Here is a 16972-nt window from a genome sequence, read left to right as displayed (position 1 = left end):
CATACGGTACAATGTCCCGCAACGTACGGCAACAACGGCCACCGACTACTCCCGTCAAGGTCTCCAGCCGCCGTGCCTCGGATGCTTCGTCGTCACTCGACCTCTCTGATGAGGGTGGTTATTCTGGAGTAGAAGATATCAGTGATTCTGACGACGACGACGAGGATGGAATAAACGCGGTCGAGGAGGAGCATATTCTCTCACATGAACTGCTGCACAAACCTATTCGCAGCTCACGCTCCCCTCGGCCGCATGATGACGAGGACGAACAGGATGAACAAGACGACGATGATGACGGTGAGGGTGGGGACGAGTATGAGGGAGACGACGACGACGCAGACGACAATGCCAGCTGGGATGGCATCTCCTCTGAAGCAGACGCCGACGACGATCTCACAATTGATCAGGGATATACCAGCACAGAACGGCGCGTCCGCTTCGATATCCCTGAAGATTCGTCGGACGATGACTCGACAGAAACTGATGACGATGTAGACCATGGTTTTTTCCCTGACCTCTTCGTTGACAAGAGCATCCTCGATCCTTCTTTTCGTCGAGAAATTGAGCATGATGCTGACCCTTACGACTCGTCCAATTCGGAAGCATTTTGGGATAATTACTCTACCGCTGCTGGCGACTGGCTTGGCTTTGACGACGAGCCAGCCTCTGATTTTGAGGCTTTGATCAAATCCTTAGATGATCCAGATAGTACGCCGGTTCCTACGCCTATGACGAACCGGGATCTATCAACTTCCACCAACACCCCCATGGATCTATCCGACAACGACGAGATCTCCCTTGACGGATATCAAAGTGAGTGAGAGAAATTCGGCTGATAACAAATTCGTGCTAATCCACCCCGCTTAGCTGATGGGGATACTACCGATGAGGAAGATCCGCCTGAGAAACCCGTCCGACGTAAGACTCGGCGGGAGGCTATAGACGATGATTCCGATTCGGATGTCATTACGCTCGTTCGGCCACGCCGCGGGCAGCCACGCGTTGGTCGGTTCAACCTCGACAAGTCTAGCAAGAAGCCCATTGCAATCTTAAACCCGAGGACCGGCAAGATGATGATATTCACTCATCAAACCATGAGAGGGAGAGGTTTTGATCTTTCTCCAGAGCAATTCAACTTTCACTATTTTGACCAGACCCAGTCTTCTCCTATGCTCAGCAACCCGGGCAGTATCATGATGAGCGGCATGATCTCCTCTAGCACTTACGGTGACTTTATGAATACGCACGCCGTCGGCCCTGAAGAAGCTTGGTATTCTCAGGTATCTGATGGGAATGCAGTTGAGACGTCTGATTCGGACGATCAAGTTGTCGATGAAGCAGAGAAGAATCTCAAGTTGGAAGATTTCATCACCTTGGACAACGACGATGAGGATGATGAGGATGATGAGGGCGACGAATCTTCCGAAGAAGAGAAGACCCTCGAGAATGATGAGGTGGATGATCAAATATTCCGCACGCCTGGTCGTACGCCCGGCCGCCCCGGTACTGCGTCCAGCGACGTGACATCCCTCCTTGACCACTTCCAACATAATACCAATATCGTCGGTGCATTTCGCCGAGACCAAGCGAATCATCAGTTAATTAGCCGTAGTAAGGCTACCCGAGAATCTCTCGCGTTCTCTGGTCCCTATTTTGAAGGCACTCTCCGTGGCATTAAGGATGGGCGCATCGCTACTACCAACGTTCCCATTTCTCCCATGCGTAAGCAGAAGAAGATGCCCGAGCTGGCCAGCAGCCCTCTCTCGACCGTGACGCAGAAGAGAAAAGCATCGTCGGAGCACCATCTCGGCCATAAACGGCAGAGGAGCGTTCCCGACGTAGATCTCAGGATCTAATCCTTTACACGTCATACTCTCGCCCGACGTTCTTTTTCTTTTGTTATCACAATACGCCGATGGACGGTGTGACCTATTCCCATAGGTCATTACCTGGCCATTGATCACCTACCCACAAGACGAATCCAATGTATTTATACGGATCGATCACAGGGTGATTTCTCTTTTCTTTGTCTCCAGCACTTGTACCTACAACCCCTGTCAGACGGTTCTGATTTAGTAATCTGAAGAAGGCTAGCCATGGCTATGCCATTTAAGAGATTTGGTGGCAGCCCCGCGAAATTGCCATGCTTGTCAATAGTTTCTTTAAACCTCTTGTTCGTTCCCGTGGTTGAAGACCACACAATCTAGCCTGACAAGCTCTGGTGCTTATTTAGACGGCCATAGACAAAAGCGGAACCTGGTGTTTATAGTACTGTGGAAGGATAATAATGACGCCGATGTATTTGCGAAGACAGGTCGTGTTTGACGTCATGCTGAAAAGTATGAATACTCTCACGTAGTCTTACCCCTGAGGAGGCGATGGCATTCGTAACGTCTCACGAGATGTTATTTCATAGAAGACTCAATCTAAAACTACTTTCATCATAACGTCTATTGTTTATGAAATTGTTATCCTATTGACATGAGTGTTTATAATCATCTTTAGATTAATATTATCATCGCTAATATCGCATCCCCTCTATTTCTACACCCCAGAATAGTTATAATAGCTCTTGGAATAAAATATCAGACGAAATTTGAGTTGGATTATTTTAAGACTACGAATAATCTGAAGGTAGAGATTTGATATTTGGTTTACTATTCTTAACATAGCTAACAGAACAAGTAACTGGTTCATTTTCGGTAGTCATATCCTGTTATATCTCTACCTAACGCTTAGTAACTATGGTCAACTCGTTTGGTCAACTTTTAACTACAGGTCTTCGGACGTAGAACTAGAATCACCAAGCCTATCGAATAACTACGAAATATTTTCATTAAGATTCAGGTGTATAAGCGGAGGTAAATTTTAGTTACGGCTATCCGATATAAAATATAAAACCTGCACCCTTCAATTCACACTCACCTAAGTGCCTTGCCTTGAGCAACTATTTGCTAAAGCAGTTAAGTAAAAAGTTAACAGGAAAGAGGACAAGGGGAAATCTTTACAGTCGTGGGTCGGTATCTACTAATAAATTGGTTGTTAAGTCAAGTTCCGAACTCTCAGGAGTGAAGAAGCACAATTTGTACTCATTAGAATAATGACGACAACTTCACTAAGTTAGAAAAGTGCAAGTCAAAATGCAAATACAAGAGAAATCAATACATAATATAGGTAGTAATAAAACTAATCTTACAATTTCAATTGCAGTACTTCATCAATTAACATAGATAAATGCCAATGTTGACTCTTGCCTTCTCGGTTGCTAACAGGAGCCCTCAAAAATAGGGGGTGATCCTAGAAATCGTAATAGCCAATATCATGACCCTACCCAAATCGTGATGAACAGAGCCCATAGAACAGTACACCTTGTTTTAGCTTTCATTGCGCCAAATCGATCCATATTTTAACATCTCCGCGTACTCATATTTCTCATCCAACGGGCTACGCACCTCATTCGATTCTTCTCGCATCTTAACATCATTTCGAATTTCATCCATCCATCCCGTCCCCAATCTTACTTAATATAAAGGGCATTTACGCGCGATGATATGATCATAGCTCCTCCTTAACATCACCAGCCTTCTTCTTCGCGGCCTCAGAACCGGCACCCAGTTGCCCCACGACCCACTGGTACGCTCCCACGACGTTCTCGCCAATCTTGGCGAACGCGGTGCTAGCCGGGTTAGAGGTACCGTACTTGAAGTATGTCGATTGCTTGCGCGCTTCGGCACGGAGCTCGTTGAGAGTGGAGCCCTGGGGGACGGGCTGTGTCGAAGTTAGCAGATTATTCTTTTATAAATAATTCAACGTATACAAGTTAAACTGAATTAGGGACATAAGTGAACTTACCACGCCATAGCTGTCTAGATACGCCTTTAACTCGCTCTCGCTCCAGGTATTGAAAGTGCTCTTCTTAGCCACCTCGGTAGCCTGAGCCAAATAGCTTGTCGCGGAGGCGTACGAAATACCGCCGGCGCTTGAAGCAGACGCATAAGCTGACTGAGCTGCGTCTACGAGCTCATCTCGGGTAGCGGAGCTGCTCTCGCCAGCCTTCTTAGCTGCCGCATTTCCGCTGCTGGCTAGGTAACTCCTCAGGTTTTCGTAGGATAGGTCATCCCAAGTCCAAGCACTGTAAGGGTGGGCAGCCTTGTGAGCGTTGCGCCGCACTAAGGCGCGGAGCTCATCGGTCTTCGATCCCTGGTGAACGGGAACTCCGCGGGCATCCAGGTAAGCCTTCAGTCGGCTATCGGACCAGACGCCAACTGCCTTGTTGAAGGCATCCTGAGCAGCAAGACTGGCATCGTTGGTGGCCTTGGCGTACTGGTTACCAGCTTTGCTAGTAGCGGCACCGAAAACGCTCGAAGCGGATGCAGATACGTTGTCACCGAGGATAGCAGCGCGGTGTTTCCGGACAAGTGCACGCAGCTCATTGGCCTTGCTGCCCTGAGGAACTAGAGTTGCCATTAGTCAAAGTTACGAGTGGTCCGGCGGATATTCGAGCTACCGCTACTTACCATTGATTGCATTCTTGTCACAGAATTCTTTCAGCTGAGACTCGCTCCAAGCATCAATAAGCTTATCAGTAAGAGTAGCATAGGCGGAATTAGCACTAGCAGAAGCAGACTCTTTCTGCTCTTGCATTCTCAGGTAAGCAAGGCGAGAGTTGCGGCGAACCATGGAAATCAGTCGGTTACGCTGTAGTTTATGGCGTTAGTTCAGTGCGTTCAAGTAGATCTTCGGGGATTCCTCACGTCAGTGATTTGGGGAGCAGGAACCCCATGGGTGTCTAGCCACTCCTTCAGGTCGGACTCGGACCAAGAGCCGTAAAGCCAATCTCCAGGGTACGAAGCGGTCTCACCGGCTTTCTTCGCTACGGTCTCATAGTTAGAGCGGACCTTCTGAAGCAGAGTATCACGGGTTCGTGGCTGGGGGACTATACGTGATGTTAGTAAGATATTAGATAGACATTTAAAGTATTGAGAAATATTACCTGGAATGCCATTCTTGTCGGCAAACGACTTTAGAGCACTGTCGGTCCAGGTATCCAAGATCCATTCTTGAACACTGGTCCAGCCTGTCTGGGCCTTGTCTTCCGTCTCGTACCAAGCGCTCGTTACCTGACTGACGAGCGAATCCTTGTTCGACTTTGCAGAGTCTTTAGTCTCTATACCTTTCGTTTTCAGGTATGCTGTAAGCTTGTCCGTGTCCCAGTTCTTATAAGGGGAAACGGCATAAGAATCCCAGTTTTTCTGAATCAGGTTCTCAAGATCTTTTCGATCAGCCGGTGTGGGATAAGGGATATCATTGTCGGACAGCCATCGTTCTAGTTCGGTCTCATGCCACTTGTTGTATGCTGTGTTTAACAGAGGTATTAGCAAGTGATATCATGTATGATACCATGTAATCAACTGGTTTTAAAAGAATATAACTTTGCGGTAACTTACCAGCTTTACTAAACCAGCTGCTACCCACGACGGCATCAGCCGCCAGGCCAAGGGAGAGGACGGTTGAAAGCCACCTCATGACGGATAAGGTATCTGAGCTTAGTTCCGCGATAATTTCCTCGTTGGTATTACGCTTCGTACTAGGTATCCGTTCTATTACAGAAAAATTAAGTACGTTGAGCTATGATGAATATCGTAAAGGATGGAAGGAATTGCAATGATTTTGTTCGGCACGGGAGAGAAAAGTTAGTGGAGTTGTAAGAAGATTAATGTATAATGATGAAGGATGATGATGAATATGTCAAAATGTATCACGTCACTGTTTTCTTTTGTTTACCGTCACAAGCTAAGCTCGACAAGTTAGCCCTAGCTGCCTAGGTCAGGCCGGTCAGGCAGCTCCATGCATTAAAGCCCCTTCCCTTATGTACATACATAAAGCTGGAAGTATGTACATACAGAGCTTCACGTTTTCTTATGTGGCCATTGCGTTAGACAAATATGACGTAGTAGCTACAGCAACTTGTGGCTCCATAGGGATCCGGCTTGGTTAACCTATCAGCCTATCAGAAGATTTAAAGTGGTGGACATTACTAGTTTCAAAACAAAAAGAGGCGTTCAAGCCTTCAAGCCTTCAAGTCATCTTTATCGAATAGAATATAGCTAAAGAGACAGACGAGTTTGCATGCGGCTAGTATCTCCATCATAGACTGTGAGGAATGATAACTCCGGTGATGTCATCATCCTGAATTAGGTACCTAGGTACCGCTTTAGCGTCGGTACGTATTGACAACTAAAGCCACAATCTTATTTGCGTGTGGGGTAGAGAGGTACTACCCCACATTGCTTATTAGGTACTGTGCATCTGTACCGTCTATATACTCATATTACACTGTACACTGTACACTGTCCTTATACATGTCAATGTAAAAGCATTCTTGTCTTATAGAAGCCAAATGCCTAACCTAGTATATAACCCATAAGTACATAGTATGTTGATAGCTCCGAGCGTAGTGGTAGCGTTGTAAACCACACCTCCCCTACCATCCCTAACTCCTACAACTCCGAGTGCTCTAGAAGCGAATACTTCCTAACGTAAAGGGTATCAAGATGAACTACTACCCATAGTCATTCTACGCATCTTTATGCTAGGCAACCCAAAGCTACCCTGTTTCTTGGCTTTGGGTAAACTATCTTCATCCTCTTCTCCATTCCGAATCGCCCCGCCTCTCAATGACTCCTGTTTTACGTAGAATCGTGGGAAAAGCCCCCCCTTACCGTTCTTCTTTGTTCCGTACCAGCACCAGTCATCATGATTCAGCCCTACATGAAGGGTTAATATCTGATTAGCAACCGAGTCCACTGCGGGATTAAGTTAGGCTGAGGCTCAACATACAGGAAACATTAGACAAAGTCTCATCCTTGTCAAATTGCAACCATCCTGCTGACGGATCTTTCACCTCAAATTTCCAGCGCGTCGTAACGAACATGCCGTCGGTACACGTATTCGCGCCTGGGGAGTTTGCAGGTAATTCGAGGATGACATATTTCGTAGGAAAGGAACCCCATTGGCCGTCGTGCCAGCCAGTGCACCATTTCCCCTTCCAATTCTCCGGAAATTCGATACCTACGATGCGGGCACCTTCTATAAACTTCATAACCCGATCCGAATTACCGTCGGGATCCGTCAGATCGCGTCCATACCGTTTAATGTGGCTCTTGATGGCTCTCGCAGATGGAAATTTGGCTAGAGTCGCAGTGTCTGGAAGTAGGCTAGCTACAGGAGGGTTTGGGAAGTGAAGATCGTAATCTTCAACACTAGGGTCGTTCTTGGGCACTTCGCCATACCTTTTAGGTGGTTAGCTAAATAATTTAAACAATCAAACACTGGACTTTTACAGAATCGTAATCCCGGGGATTTCCGGTAAAGGTTGCGGATGGCGCGATAAATGTTTAAACAACTGGTCTTGCGTTGTAAATATCGTAGCATCGTCGGCATAGACTGTCTGTCCCTTTTCTGCGCAGAAGAGGCAACCAAATCGCATCGTAAATGCCGAGTCCGAGACCAAGTGCGACTTATATAGAAATCGGAGACGATACAAAACGCCGGCTTTGCCAAAGTTCCCACCCGCTGCGAGTCTCGGGGGTTAGCTGAGTGGCCTGGGATTATTAAGGGTGTTGGCTTACGGTCAAGACCGTCGTCGACCTCTACTTCCAATAGGGATTGCGCGAACTCGCATTCTGTGCACCGGGCGGTGCTTCGTCTAGTTCCCTAATCATACAGCATTAGCGGAAGTTGCCTCGTTACGAACATATCAACCTTTTATGATATAAGCGGCAGATAAAGAAGCCGAAATGCCCTTACGTATTCCATTACGGCTTTGGTAGCAGCCCTGCGTCCCTTAACTCGATACGTCTGCGCACCAGTGCACAAGCCCTTATTTATATAAAGGCTGCTATCCAATCCGATCTGATAACCAGAGAACGAGTCTTTTCTTGCCGCAAAAAGTTCTTCTGCAGGTATTAGGCCATCTTCGTAAGCTGGCGGACTCGGCAATGACGGTAGCTCAACTCCAACCGGTTCGTGTGTTTCAGGGGAGTCTGGCATGGACTTCGCAAGCGAAGTGGTTCTCTGATCGCTCGTGGGGATGTGAACAGATGATCTGGGGCCCGAGATATAACTGCCAGTAGTAGTGTACCACGATATCCTACTATATGAAGTATCCGGGCTTTTAGGTGGTACCGATAACTCTTGGCCGTGTAGAGTAAGGCTGTCGAGGCTATTAAAGATGACAGGTTGCCCCACAAAGTAGTCATCTTCTGGGATCGAATTATTGCGAGACCACGATTTAGCAGCGGTGGTCTGTTCGCTAACCCAGGCTGACGTCCTCGGGTTGGGAGGCGGCGCACTTGGGGGAGTAGATATAAGACTGATGAAATCGCGCTCTGCTCCTAGTATATCGGGACTAGAAGGTCGTCTGGATGGTGTGCTGGTGCCGCTTATGCCGGCATTGTCGCTGATCCTCATGGGGGTAATAGATCCGCTATTGCCACGGCTCTTGTTATTCGAACCCCGTGAAGATACCGGCTGGGTCCACGACGGAGCGGACGGTGCTTCCCGCACGCCTTCATCGATATGTAGTCTCTTCATGGTTTCCATAAGAGTTAGAGCAAATGCCTTTGACGACGCTTGCACATCTGCGAACTTCTCGGGGTCGAATGAATCAACCTGGACGAAATCGTCCAAGTCGTAGAGCAAATCTTCTAGCCGCCTCTGGTTATCGAGAATCTGATCTATAAGTTTAGGATTAGTAGGGCTCCTCAAATGTGGCCTCGGACTGAATGGTAATGGTATATCGCAACCCTGATATATTGGTAGTAGTGGTAGTAGGTAAGTATTCACCATTCTGTCGCATAGCCTCCGTGAACGCATCGCCATGTTTGTCAACGCGATCCTGCCATAACGGAAGAAGTCTCTGCAGGGCGCGCTCCCCTTCTTTAACTAGAGAGCGTGCTGCTTTGAGCATATCCGCAACATTTTGTCCGTTCGACGGATCGGTGCCGTCTTCGTCTTCATCGTCACAGCTGCCGGCCGCGGCCGCGGCCGCTGCCTCGGCATTAGCGACAGCTTCCTTGCCCCGCTCTGCAACTTCTCGGAAAGGTTGAATAAGAAGCTCCTCGGCATCGATGGCCATCACCGACTGTCGAGACGCACCCGAGAGCGCTTGAACATGGACTAAAGAACTGCAGCGTGAATACCGAAGATCGAAAAGCGTGAGATGGACGAAACCGGACTAGACCGTGAGATGACATGCATACAAACACAGGTCCTCATAACCCAGGATATCGTCACAAAGGTAAGGGGTGTTGATGAGATGCACTATGTAGGTAGGTATGTATGTATGTAGGTATGTTGCGCAAAGGAAGAAATTAATTAGATTGAAGTTGGTTCTGCCATGACGGCATATTTCATGTGCTCACCTTCCTTTTCTTCAACCCTTGTACATATTTATTCTCCCCCTCATGTTTGGGGCTCTATCCTGGTATTTCTAGCCATTCAAGTTGATGCTCAGCCTACTGTAAACTAGACGAGGGGGACCCTGAATCCGACATCCTGGCTCGCCCAGTTCTTGGCCGGCTGTTAGATATCGATGTAACAAATTGTCGACATGGGCGAATCACGGCGTCTCCATTCCGCTCATTTGTAGAAATATAGCGCACCAACATACTATCCTACTATTACGATTATAGCTAAGCGCAACTCATAACCGTATGCGGCCTACCGATCTACCGATAGGTACCGCGAATTCGGATTTGCCGATGGCCAAGTTCCGTATAGTGATCATTTTTAAGGCTTCTGATAGGTACTCTTGATAGCAAATCAACCCCACTGGCCGTTTCGGCGTGGGGAGTTTGAAGAGATGATACATATATCCCTCACAGGTAAGCTTCTTTCAGCTATCGTTTGACAATTGATTTAGGTTAGGGAGTGAAGGAAATGGAATCAAAAAGATGTTATCTTTGAAAAGTTTTTATTTTTCTCGGGTTGTATGAATTACATAATATCCAATTATCCAATACCACGTGCAAGTACGAATGGCTTACGTAGTTTTTAAGTTAGTTACCTAGGTTAGGTTAGGTAGGTAGCTATACCAAGATATTAATACGAAGCTTAGACTTGAGTTAGTATAGCTCGGCATGAATAACAACCATGTTTATAAAGACACTTAAAACAGGGGATAGTCACCAGTATATGATTCGTTACTTTAATCTTTCCTGTCGACTTCTTAGCAATTGTCCCTCTGTAGGAAATGAAAACTCATAAAACTGTGCATACGCAAAGAGATATTGAAGTGATACTGAAAAGGGGGAATAGGTTTGCTTGCAAGATAAGTTGTGCAACATATAAGAATGATATCCATTTCGCGGGACGGGTTGCAGCATCGCCTCTCCTCCCTCCATTTTCGTATTTCCTTTTTTTAATCAAAATATAGCATGTAAGCAGTAGAATTGTGTTGGAAGACCACCTTGAAAGTGGTGAACAATTACTGTCCTATTAGTAAATGCCAAATGAAACTCTTATTGTTCACCCGAGCTTTGACTATTATAATACAATAGGTAACACCTTAGGTACTTACAGCATTTCCCCTGAGCCTTCAGTAGCAACACTTGCCAATGTTGAGCATATTTCGTTAAACAGGTAACATCTAAATAGACCTGTTGTAATGTCAACTTTTGCAAAAGGAATAAAAGCGCTTCAGTTATTCAATGCTGGTATCTATAACATGTCATGCCACATAAAATACAACTCGAGTTATTCATTATTAGAACAGAAACCAAGGACCCAAACGGAACACTCGACATTCCTGGTTTATCGCCTAGCTTTCCTTCCGGCGTTGCAAACCCTCTAATGCAGATGTTAGTGTCTACAAATTTCGCGATTTATAGGATCAGCACTTACCGCACGCCGCTCCGTGAAATCATTATAAAACCCGTTCCACAATTCCCTGGCTGAACAGTCCTCTTGGCCGTTCTTTGTCACACATTTAGGCTGCTTGTCTTGTCGCATCGAGTCGGTCATCGGGATCCACGGCTTTGGCACGGGCCAGTCGGAGAAGTGAAGGAACTTGGCTTCGTTATAAATGGCAACAGGATCCCATTCTTCCTGGTCTGTGCCCAAATAGTTCTGGTGATTGTCCCCACGGAACTCACCCGTTAACAAATCATAAGGACGATGCGGGAGAATCATAGCACTATCTGCATAGAGCTGGTTCACAATTTCCATATCGTAATCGTTGCGCCCGGCAGATTCCATCTTCTGCATGATCCTGTTAAACTCAACCGCGCTGGGCTTCACTAACATCAACTGAGACGATAAGATCTTGTTATCCGGAAATAGCCAATAGGCACGAGGCATAGCAACAGGGCACGGTGGCATAAGGAATAACTCGTCCATGGTCTGGAGAATAGTTGAATCCGAGTCGACGTTTAAGACGCGGGTGTATTGAGTTTGATTAAATGCAAGAAGCTTGGTGAAAGATTCGGCCCAGGTAGCTTGAAACAGTATTAGAGAATGCGGAAATAAAATTGAGAACAGACATGGACGTGCTTACCATCACCTCCAGCTCGTCGTTTAATTTCTACAGGCACCAGCTTAACCTTGTACTCGTCCCGGGCCTTGGTGAGCAACTTGGCCTCTTCTGAAGTTGGGTTCGTCTCGCCGGCGTCCATCATGTTTTCGGGATACATCATGACGCGATCAGCCTTGCTACCGAGACGGAATAAAGTCTCGAATATCATGACCGAGTTGCATAGATATGCAGCGTTGGTGACATATTGAGTGTACGCAAATTGCGACCAGTTGACTTGCGCATCTTCGAATGCCGGCACAACCGCAGGAGGACAAATCGAATTGGAACCGGCGACGGCGGTAGCACCACTGCTTCGTAAACTCTCGATAGATGGGAGACGATCGTAGTTTCGGAAGCCAAGTAGGAATATGCCGACGGCAGCGAGGGAAAAGGTGGCGTAGCGCACTCGCTTCGAACTCAAAATCTGGCCGATGCTAGGTTTAAGATGGGAATCGGTAGCAGAGCCTGCGATTGTGTTCTGTTCGCCATTCTGAACGGCGCTATATCCAGATAGAGAACCCCATGTAGAAGACCACGAGGAGCCCCAAAGCGGAGCCATATTGAGAGGGTGTTGTTCAAAGACGGAGGTTAAGATTGGGCGGCGGACGAAGGAGGATGTCGAATCACTAAGGATTCACCGAGAAAGGAATCAATACCAACAGGCAAGCAATGAAACAGCACTCATCGAGGAAACAAGGTACTTTGTAAGTAGAAAATAGGAGTGGATAAGTTAATAGGCATTTGCTATGTAATTTGACATCAAAACAATATCCAGCTATCTACTCACAGTATGCCGTAATGTAGATGGACTGGGGGGGAATTGATGGTGATGTTTGCGACCTGGATTTCCGAACAGGCTGAATCAAGATTATCGAGGATTACATAGTAAAGGCGATGGGCAATCGCATTAAAGGCGCCACTTAGGTAGGTAGGTACAAAAGTGCACTATAAAAAAGCACACTACAATACAAAAAAAAAGTACATGACTACTGCCTACACGTGGCTTAGGTACTTTACCGCATACGTAAACTGCTCTGCTGCTCTTTCTTTATTCAGTAGGGGCCGATTCTCTATTCCGTTAAAGAGATAGGTGATCTTAATATTGGCGCTAAGATAGTTGGGGCTAAGATTAGGTAGTCGTGCCCACACAGTCTTTGATTCTCTAATCTTTACTGTACAATACATACATCAAGTACCTCATATCTCTAAGGTTCTCTATTGAGGTTTGGTATTGTACAACACAAACGCGGATTGCACAACAGCGGCCCCAAGTATTTTCTACTTAACATCATGACTCGTTTGCGCGGGTTATACCTTGGCATTCTAGTTTTTCTATCATAGGTAGCTTTTAATTGGCTGAAAGAATACTCGTGATCATCAACTTGATACGATCCCATTTTCGAGGGCGTCGATGGCCACAAATATATTCTACAATAGAGTCTCATCCGCTGCAAGGATTCGCCTATAAGGGCGACAGCTAATCCAAGGTGCATTCTGCAGAATTCGCCTGGAGCTTGAGACTCATAATATGAAACCTGGGAGCGTCGCACTATGCTCGTTGAGCTTCTTCTGCTATGTATTAGATGATCGGCTCCGAGTCCTCGACGGACCCTTCGGTTAATCGTTGCTCGTCTAGCACCTAACTACCTAAACCAGGCTGTCAAGCTGTCAAGTTACGAAGCTACCAATCACACTACGATGGCATATGATAGCACGTCTCTATGTATGTATGTAGGGGATATGTGTTGTTACCATGGTCTCATATACATGAGCTCCACGACCAATAACATTCTCAGTAAGCTTCATGGGGTATTATTCATGGTGGGGATGGTCGGTATCGTTAACGCAGCAGATGGTGGGTATTTTCAGCCTGGTATATTTTTAGCCCCCGAAAAGGTCAAAGCCTACCATACAATACTTGAGATTCTACTGAACCTATATGATATACATAGGACAGAGACGACATAGAAGATAGCGTCATAGGCTAGTTCTTCTTCGCTACTGAGCTGGTCTATTAATTAAATATCACCAACTTATATTATAACCGCCCAGAGTCGAACAACCATATAGTACAGATCACAGAGTGGCTCCGCGGCATCAACCTTATCTCTCCCACCTCAGCCTTGGAATCTTAATTCTTAAGATGAGAAAATCCCAGGGGCTACCCCATGTGCAATGCTTAAATTCGGACCCTTCCACAGCAACAATGGGGCGCAGACTGCTGGCTGATTCCATCAACCGGAAAGCTGATGTAGCTCTTAACTAAGTTCGGCCCGAGGTCTCCAGCATCCAGCTCCTTCGAAGCTTTCCTACTATATAAAAATAGTGGAACCCAACCCTGGCAAGTCTCACGATCTACAGCCTCATCTCCCCGTCTGCTTGAATATTCCTGGGTAGGACTTTTCTTAGCCTAGATGTCTTAGCGCCAGCTTTCCGTAAGCGCCCAATGGATCAATCCTATACTCGGTAGAGTATACCTGCTACAATACATGTACTGTACTTCTCGTATGAACCATACAAGGCGGACTTTGTACCCAGTCGAGCGTTCCTGAGGCTGGTATAGTGATGATTCCCATCCCATCCGCTCTTTACTCACATTCCTTCTTTAATATCAGTCTTTCTTAATTACTTTCTTTGATGGAGACTTCGAGTGTCGTCTTGGACTAAGCTGCAAAATAGTGCGTCGTCTATACCGCGCTTTTGCGTGCTTCTAGCCATGGCCTCTACACGGTCTTTACCTATATCATTTCTTTTCTATCTGGCGGTCTTCAGACTTGTCGAGGCAGACACAAAGCCTATCGCGGCGAAATGGTCTAGCTCGACGTTTGGACCTGACGGTCCTTGGCCGGCGATTGAGGTGACAATGGGTAGCGATCAGAAGATATCGATGTACCCAGGGCGTGAATTTCAAACCTTCCTCCTGACAAGCGATTACTGTAACCAAAATACGACGATTCCGTGTTATGCTAACCAAGCTGGACTCTACAACGATGCTCAGTCGCAGGTGGACACTACGGGATCAACGGGTTCGATTCAATACCAGTCAAATCCAGACTACATGCTAGGTGTGGAAGTGCTTGGCAAAATGACGAAGTCATGGGTCGATAGGATGGAATTTGGAGGCACGACAATAGAGAACGTCTCGCTGTCTCTGTTGAGCGAGTCATATATGGCTTATCCAAATGGTCAATGGTATCCTTTGACCGTAGGCTGCTTGGGGATAGGGGCTCCAGCAACCGTCAACCAATCTTTCTCCAACAGCTATGGGCCGCTTATCAATGCTAGTCTCGTTCCTGGATACTTATGGTCACATAAGACAACCGCATCCAACTCTTTCGGCATGCATATGGGATCCGTAAACCCCCGGATGCCGGGATCGTTTTACTTTGGCGGTTACGATCAGAACCGAATCGTGGGAGATCTTCTTACGTATTCGGATGACTATACAAAAGATATCACCCTAAAAGACATCAGCATCAAAGTAATAGATGGGTCTTCGCCGTGGAAGTTTGAATCTTTGGGTGGCCTTCTCGCAGCCGACAACTCGTCCATCACTTCCGGAGGTGTCCAAGTCTCTGTCGATGGTTGTTCTCCTTACCTATCACTCCCCAAGTCGACATGCGATGCTATTACGAAGAATCTACCTGTAACTTATAATGAGGACCTCGGCTTATATTTCTGGAAAACCGACGAGCCGAAATATACGCAAATTGTCAACTCGGCCTCTGTCTTGGAGTTCGTTTTTATAGGCGACTCGAACACGAAGAACGTTTCCATCTCTGTTCCCTTTCGGCATTTAAATCTCACGCTGACAGCACCATTGATCGACAAACCAACGCAGTATTTCCCGTGTTATACGGGCCCTGCTAAGACCTACACTCTTGGCCGTGCTTTTCTCCAGGATGCGTTTATCGGTGCAAATTGGGGTACCAAATCGTGGTGGCTTGCTCAAGCACCTGGCCCTAACATACCAGCTCCCTCCGTTGTTGAGCTTGCAGACGGCGGTTCAATCAAGGCTAGCTCAAACGACTGGAAAGAATCATGGTCTGGATCCTGGACGGCTCTTAAACCTAGCGACGTAGAAAGCTCGGCTACTGTGAGCCCTCCTACCGCAACTAACGCGGCCGCCCAAGAAACTGCTGCCCCAGTGGCTGGTCTTTCGACAGGAGCCAAGGCTGCCATCGGGGTGTGTGTTGGTGTCGCAGGTCTAGTACTGATCGCTGCTCTTGTCTTCTTTTTCGCACGCCGTCGCAAGGCACCTGCGCCCGAAAACCCGGCCCCTAATGCAACATATACGGCTCATGATAACCCCGAGCAAGGATACTACGCGCCTGTCAAAAATCCCAGCTCACCGGGCATCTCAGAGATGTCTGCAGTCGCTCCGGGGCAACCGCCGAATATGGCGATGTATAATCAGCAGTACTCCCAGCAATACCCGCAACAATATCCTCCCCAATTATATCCCCAGCAGTACCCTCAACAATATTTGCAACCATACGGGCAGCCGTACAGCACCGAATTACCTACTATCGACAATAGGCCAACAGAACTACCTGGGTCAACGGCGTACATCCCACAGTTACTTGATGGGTCTCAAGTTCACGGTCAGGTATCACCACTTCAAAACCATGTACCACCACAATCGCCACATTCACCAGGAAATGGCACGAACCAATCACCTACACAGGGACAACATGGGCAAATATGATTATGGTCTCATCTTGCAGGGGGTAAAAGTCGAGAAAGCGGGAAATAGCCTTATGCATAAAATCTATCTGACACCGAAAATCTGCGTTACATCATTCTAATATTCTAAGAATTCTCTTCTTTTTCACCCTGGAGTTTCATGCGATCTGTGCATAAATACGCGTGTCGGATTTTAGGATAGGCAATGAGCGGCCATTGATACCATTTAGTTGGACGGGTTTCTGATATAACAAAATATCACAGTAATGGCAATTATTCCGAGGAAATTCTACCACGTACCTACTATGTTATTTGTTATTTATTTTATGACCTGATTTTTTGGGGGGGTCTCTCATGTTGTAGGTAATGATAGGTTAGCTTAGGTACTTACCTACCTCCTAGATGCTACCTAAAGTCGTCCCTTAGATAAAAGATGGGGGGTTGTAAAAGACTTAATGTAACACACATGGCGTTTATTCAAATAATCAAAGATCTTAAAACGAAGCGAGTTTTTATAGTTCTAAATTCCATCAACTGACAGAATCATTGAGCGCTATCTTGTTTAACCAACGAACAGCCAAGGTCAAGAATATCAGGTAAATAAGCGCCTGGCGTCTATTTGTACTGTACATATACGAAGTAGGCTGGTTGATGGATTAGGACTCTACCCACTTGTGGGGTTCACGGCTACTACATAGTACATAGCTTGTT

At 46.6% G+C, this 16972-nt stretch overlaps 5 protein-coding genes across 5 annotated transcripts; 2 read left to right on the top strand and 3 right to left on the bottom strand.

The window, feature by feature from the left end:
• Nucleotides 1-11: 11 nt before the first annotated feature.
• F4813DRAFT_382171 (uncharacterized protein) lies at nt 12-1856 on the top strand (the record flags this gene model as incomplete). Its single annotated transcript, XM_049245765.1, has 2 exons — nt 12-813; nt 868-1856. The coding sequence occupies 2 exons, from the start codon at nt 12-14 to the stop codon at nt 1854-1856; spliced, it is 1791 nt and encodes a 596-aa protein (XP_049097181.1).
• A 1699-nt stretch (nt 1857-3555) lies between these two features.
• F4813DRAFT_382170 (uncharacterized protein) lies at nt 3556-5526 on the bottom strand (the record flags this gene model as incomplete). Its single annotated transcript, XM_049245764.1, has 6 exons — nt 3556-3768; nt 3853-4454; nt 4518-4698; nt 4755-4936; nt 4994-5356; nt 5448-5526. 6 exons carry the CDS (start codon nt 5524-5526, stop codon nt 3556-3558), a joined length of 1620 nt encoding a protein of 539 aa, XP_049097180.1.
• Nucleotides 5527-6169: 643 nt separating this feature from the next.
• Nucleotides 6170-9139, bottom strand: F4813DRAFT_398556 (uncharacterized protein; the record flags this gene model as incomplete). The annotated part of the gene is made up of 6 exons (XM_049248065.1): nt 6170-6767; nt 6841-7292; nt 7344-7575; nt 7632-7716; nt 7810-8738; nt 8848-9139. 6 exons carry the CDS (start codon nt 9137-9139, stop codon nt 6550-6552), a joined length of 2208 nt encoding a protein of 735 aa, XP_049097179.1. The 3' UTR covers nt 6170-6549.
• Nucleotides 9140-10610: 1471 nt separating this feature from the next.
• F4813DRAFT_184412 (glycosyltransferase family 8 protein) lies at nt 10611-12534 on the bottom strand. The gene is made up of 4 exons (XM_049239353.1): nt 12363-12534; nt 11558-12275; nt 10906-11498; nt 10611-10851 (listed from the first exon to the last, which is right to left on the bottom strand). The coding sequence occupies exons 2-4, from the start codon at nt 12132-12134 to the stop codon at nt 10816-10818; spliced, it is 1206 nt and encodes a 401-aa protein (XP_049097178.1). The 5' UTR covers nt 12135-12275; nt 12363-12534; the 3' UTR covers nt 10611-10815.
• Nucleotides 12535-13917: 1383 nt separating this feature from the next.
• F4813DRAFT_184329 (acid protease) lies at nt 13918-16832 on the top strand. Its single transcript, XM_049239352.1, has one exon. The coding sequence runs from the start codon at nt 14292-14294 to the stop codon at nt 16281-16283; it is 1992 nt and encodes a 663-aa protein (XP_049097177.1). The 5' UTR covers nt 13918-14291; the 3' UTR covers nt 16284-16832.
• Nucleotides 16833-16972: the final 140 nt, after the last annotated feature.

Source organism: Daldinia decipiens (assembly GCF_022478715.1).
Source record: "Daldinia decipiens strain CBS 113046 unplaced genomic scaffold F4813scaffold_31, whole genome shotgun sequence".
Classification (NCBI taxonomy): Eukaryota; Fungi; Ascomycota; class Sordariomycetes; order Xylariales; family Hypoxylaceae; genus Daldinia; species Daldinia decipiens.
This window is presented reverse-complemented; position numbering and strand designations above follow the sequence as displayed.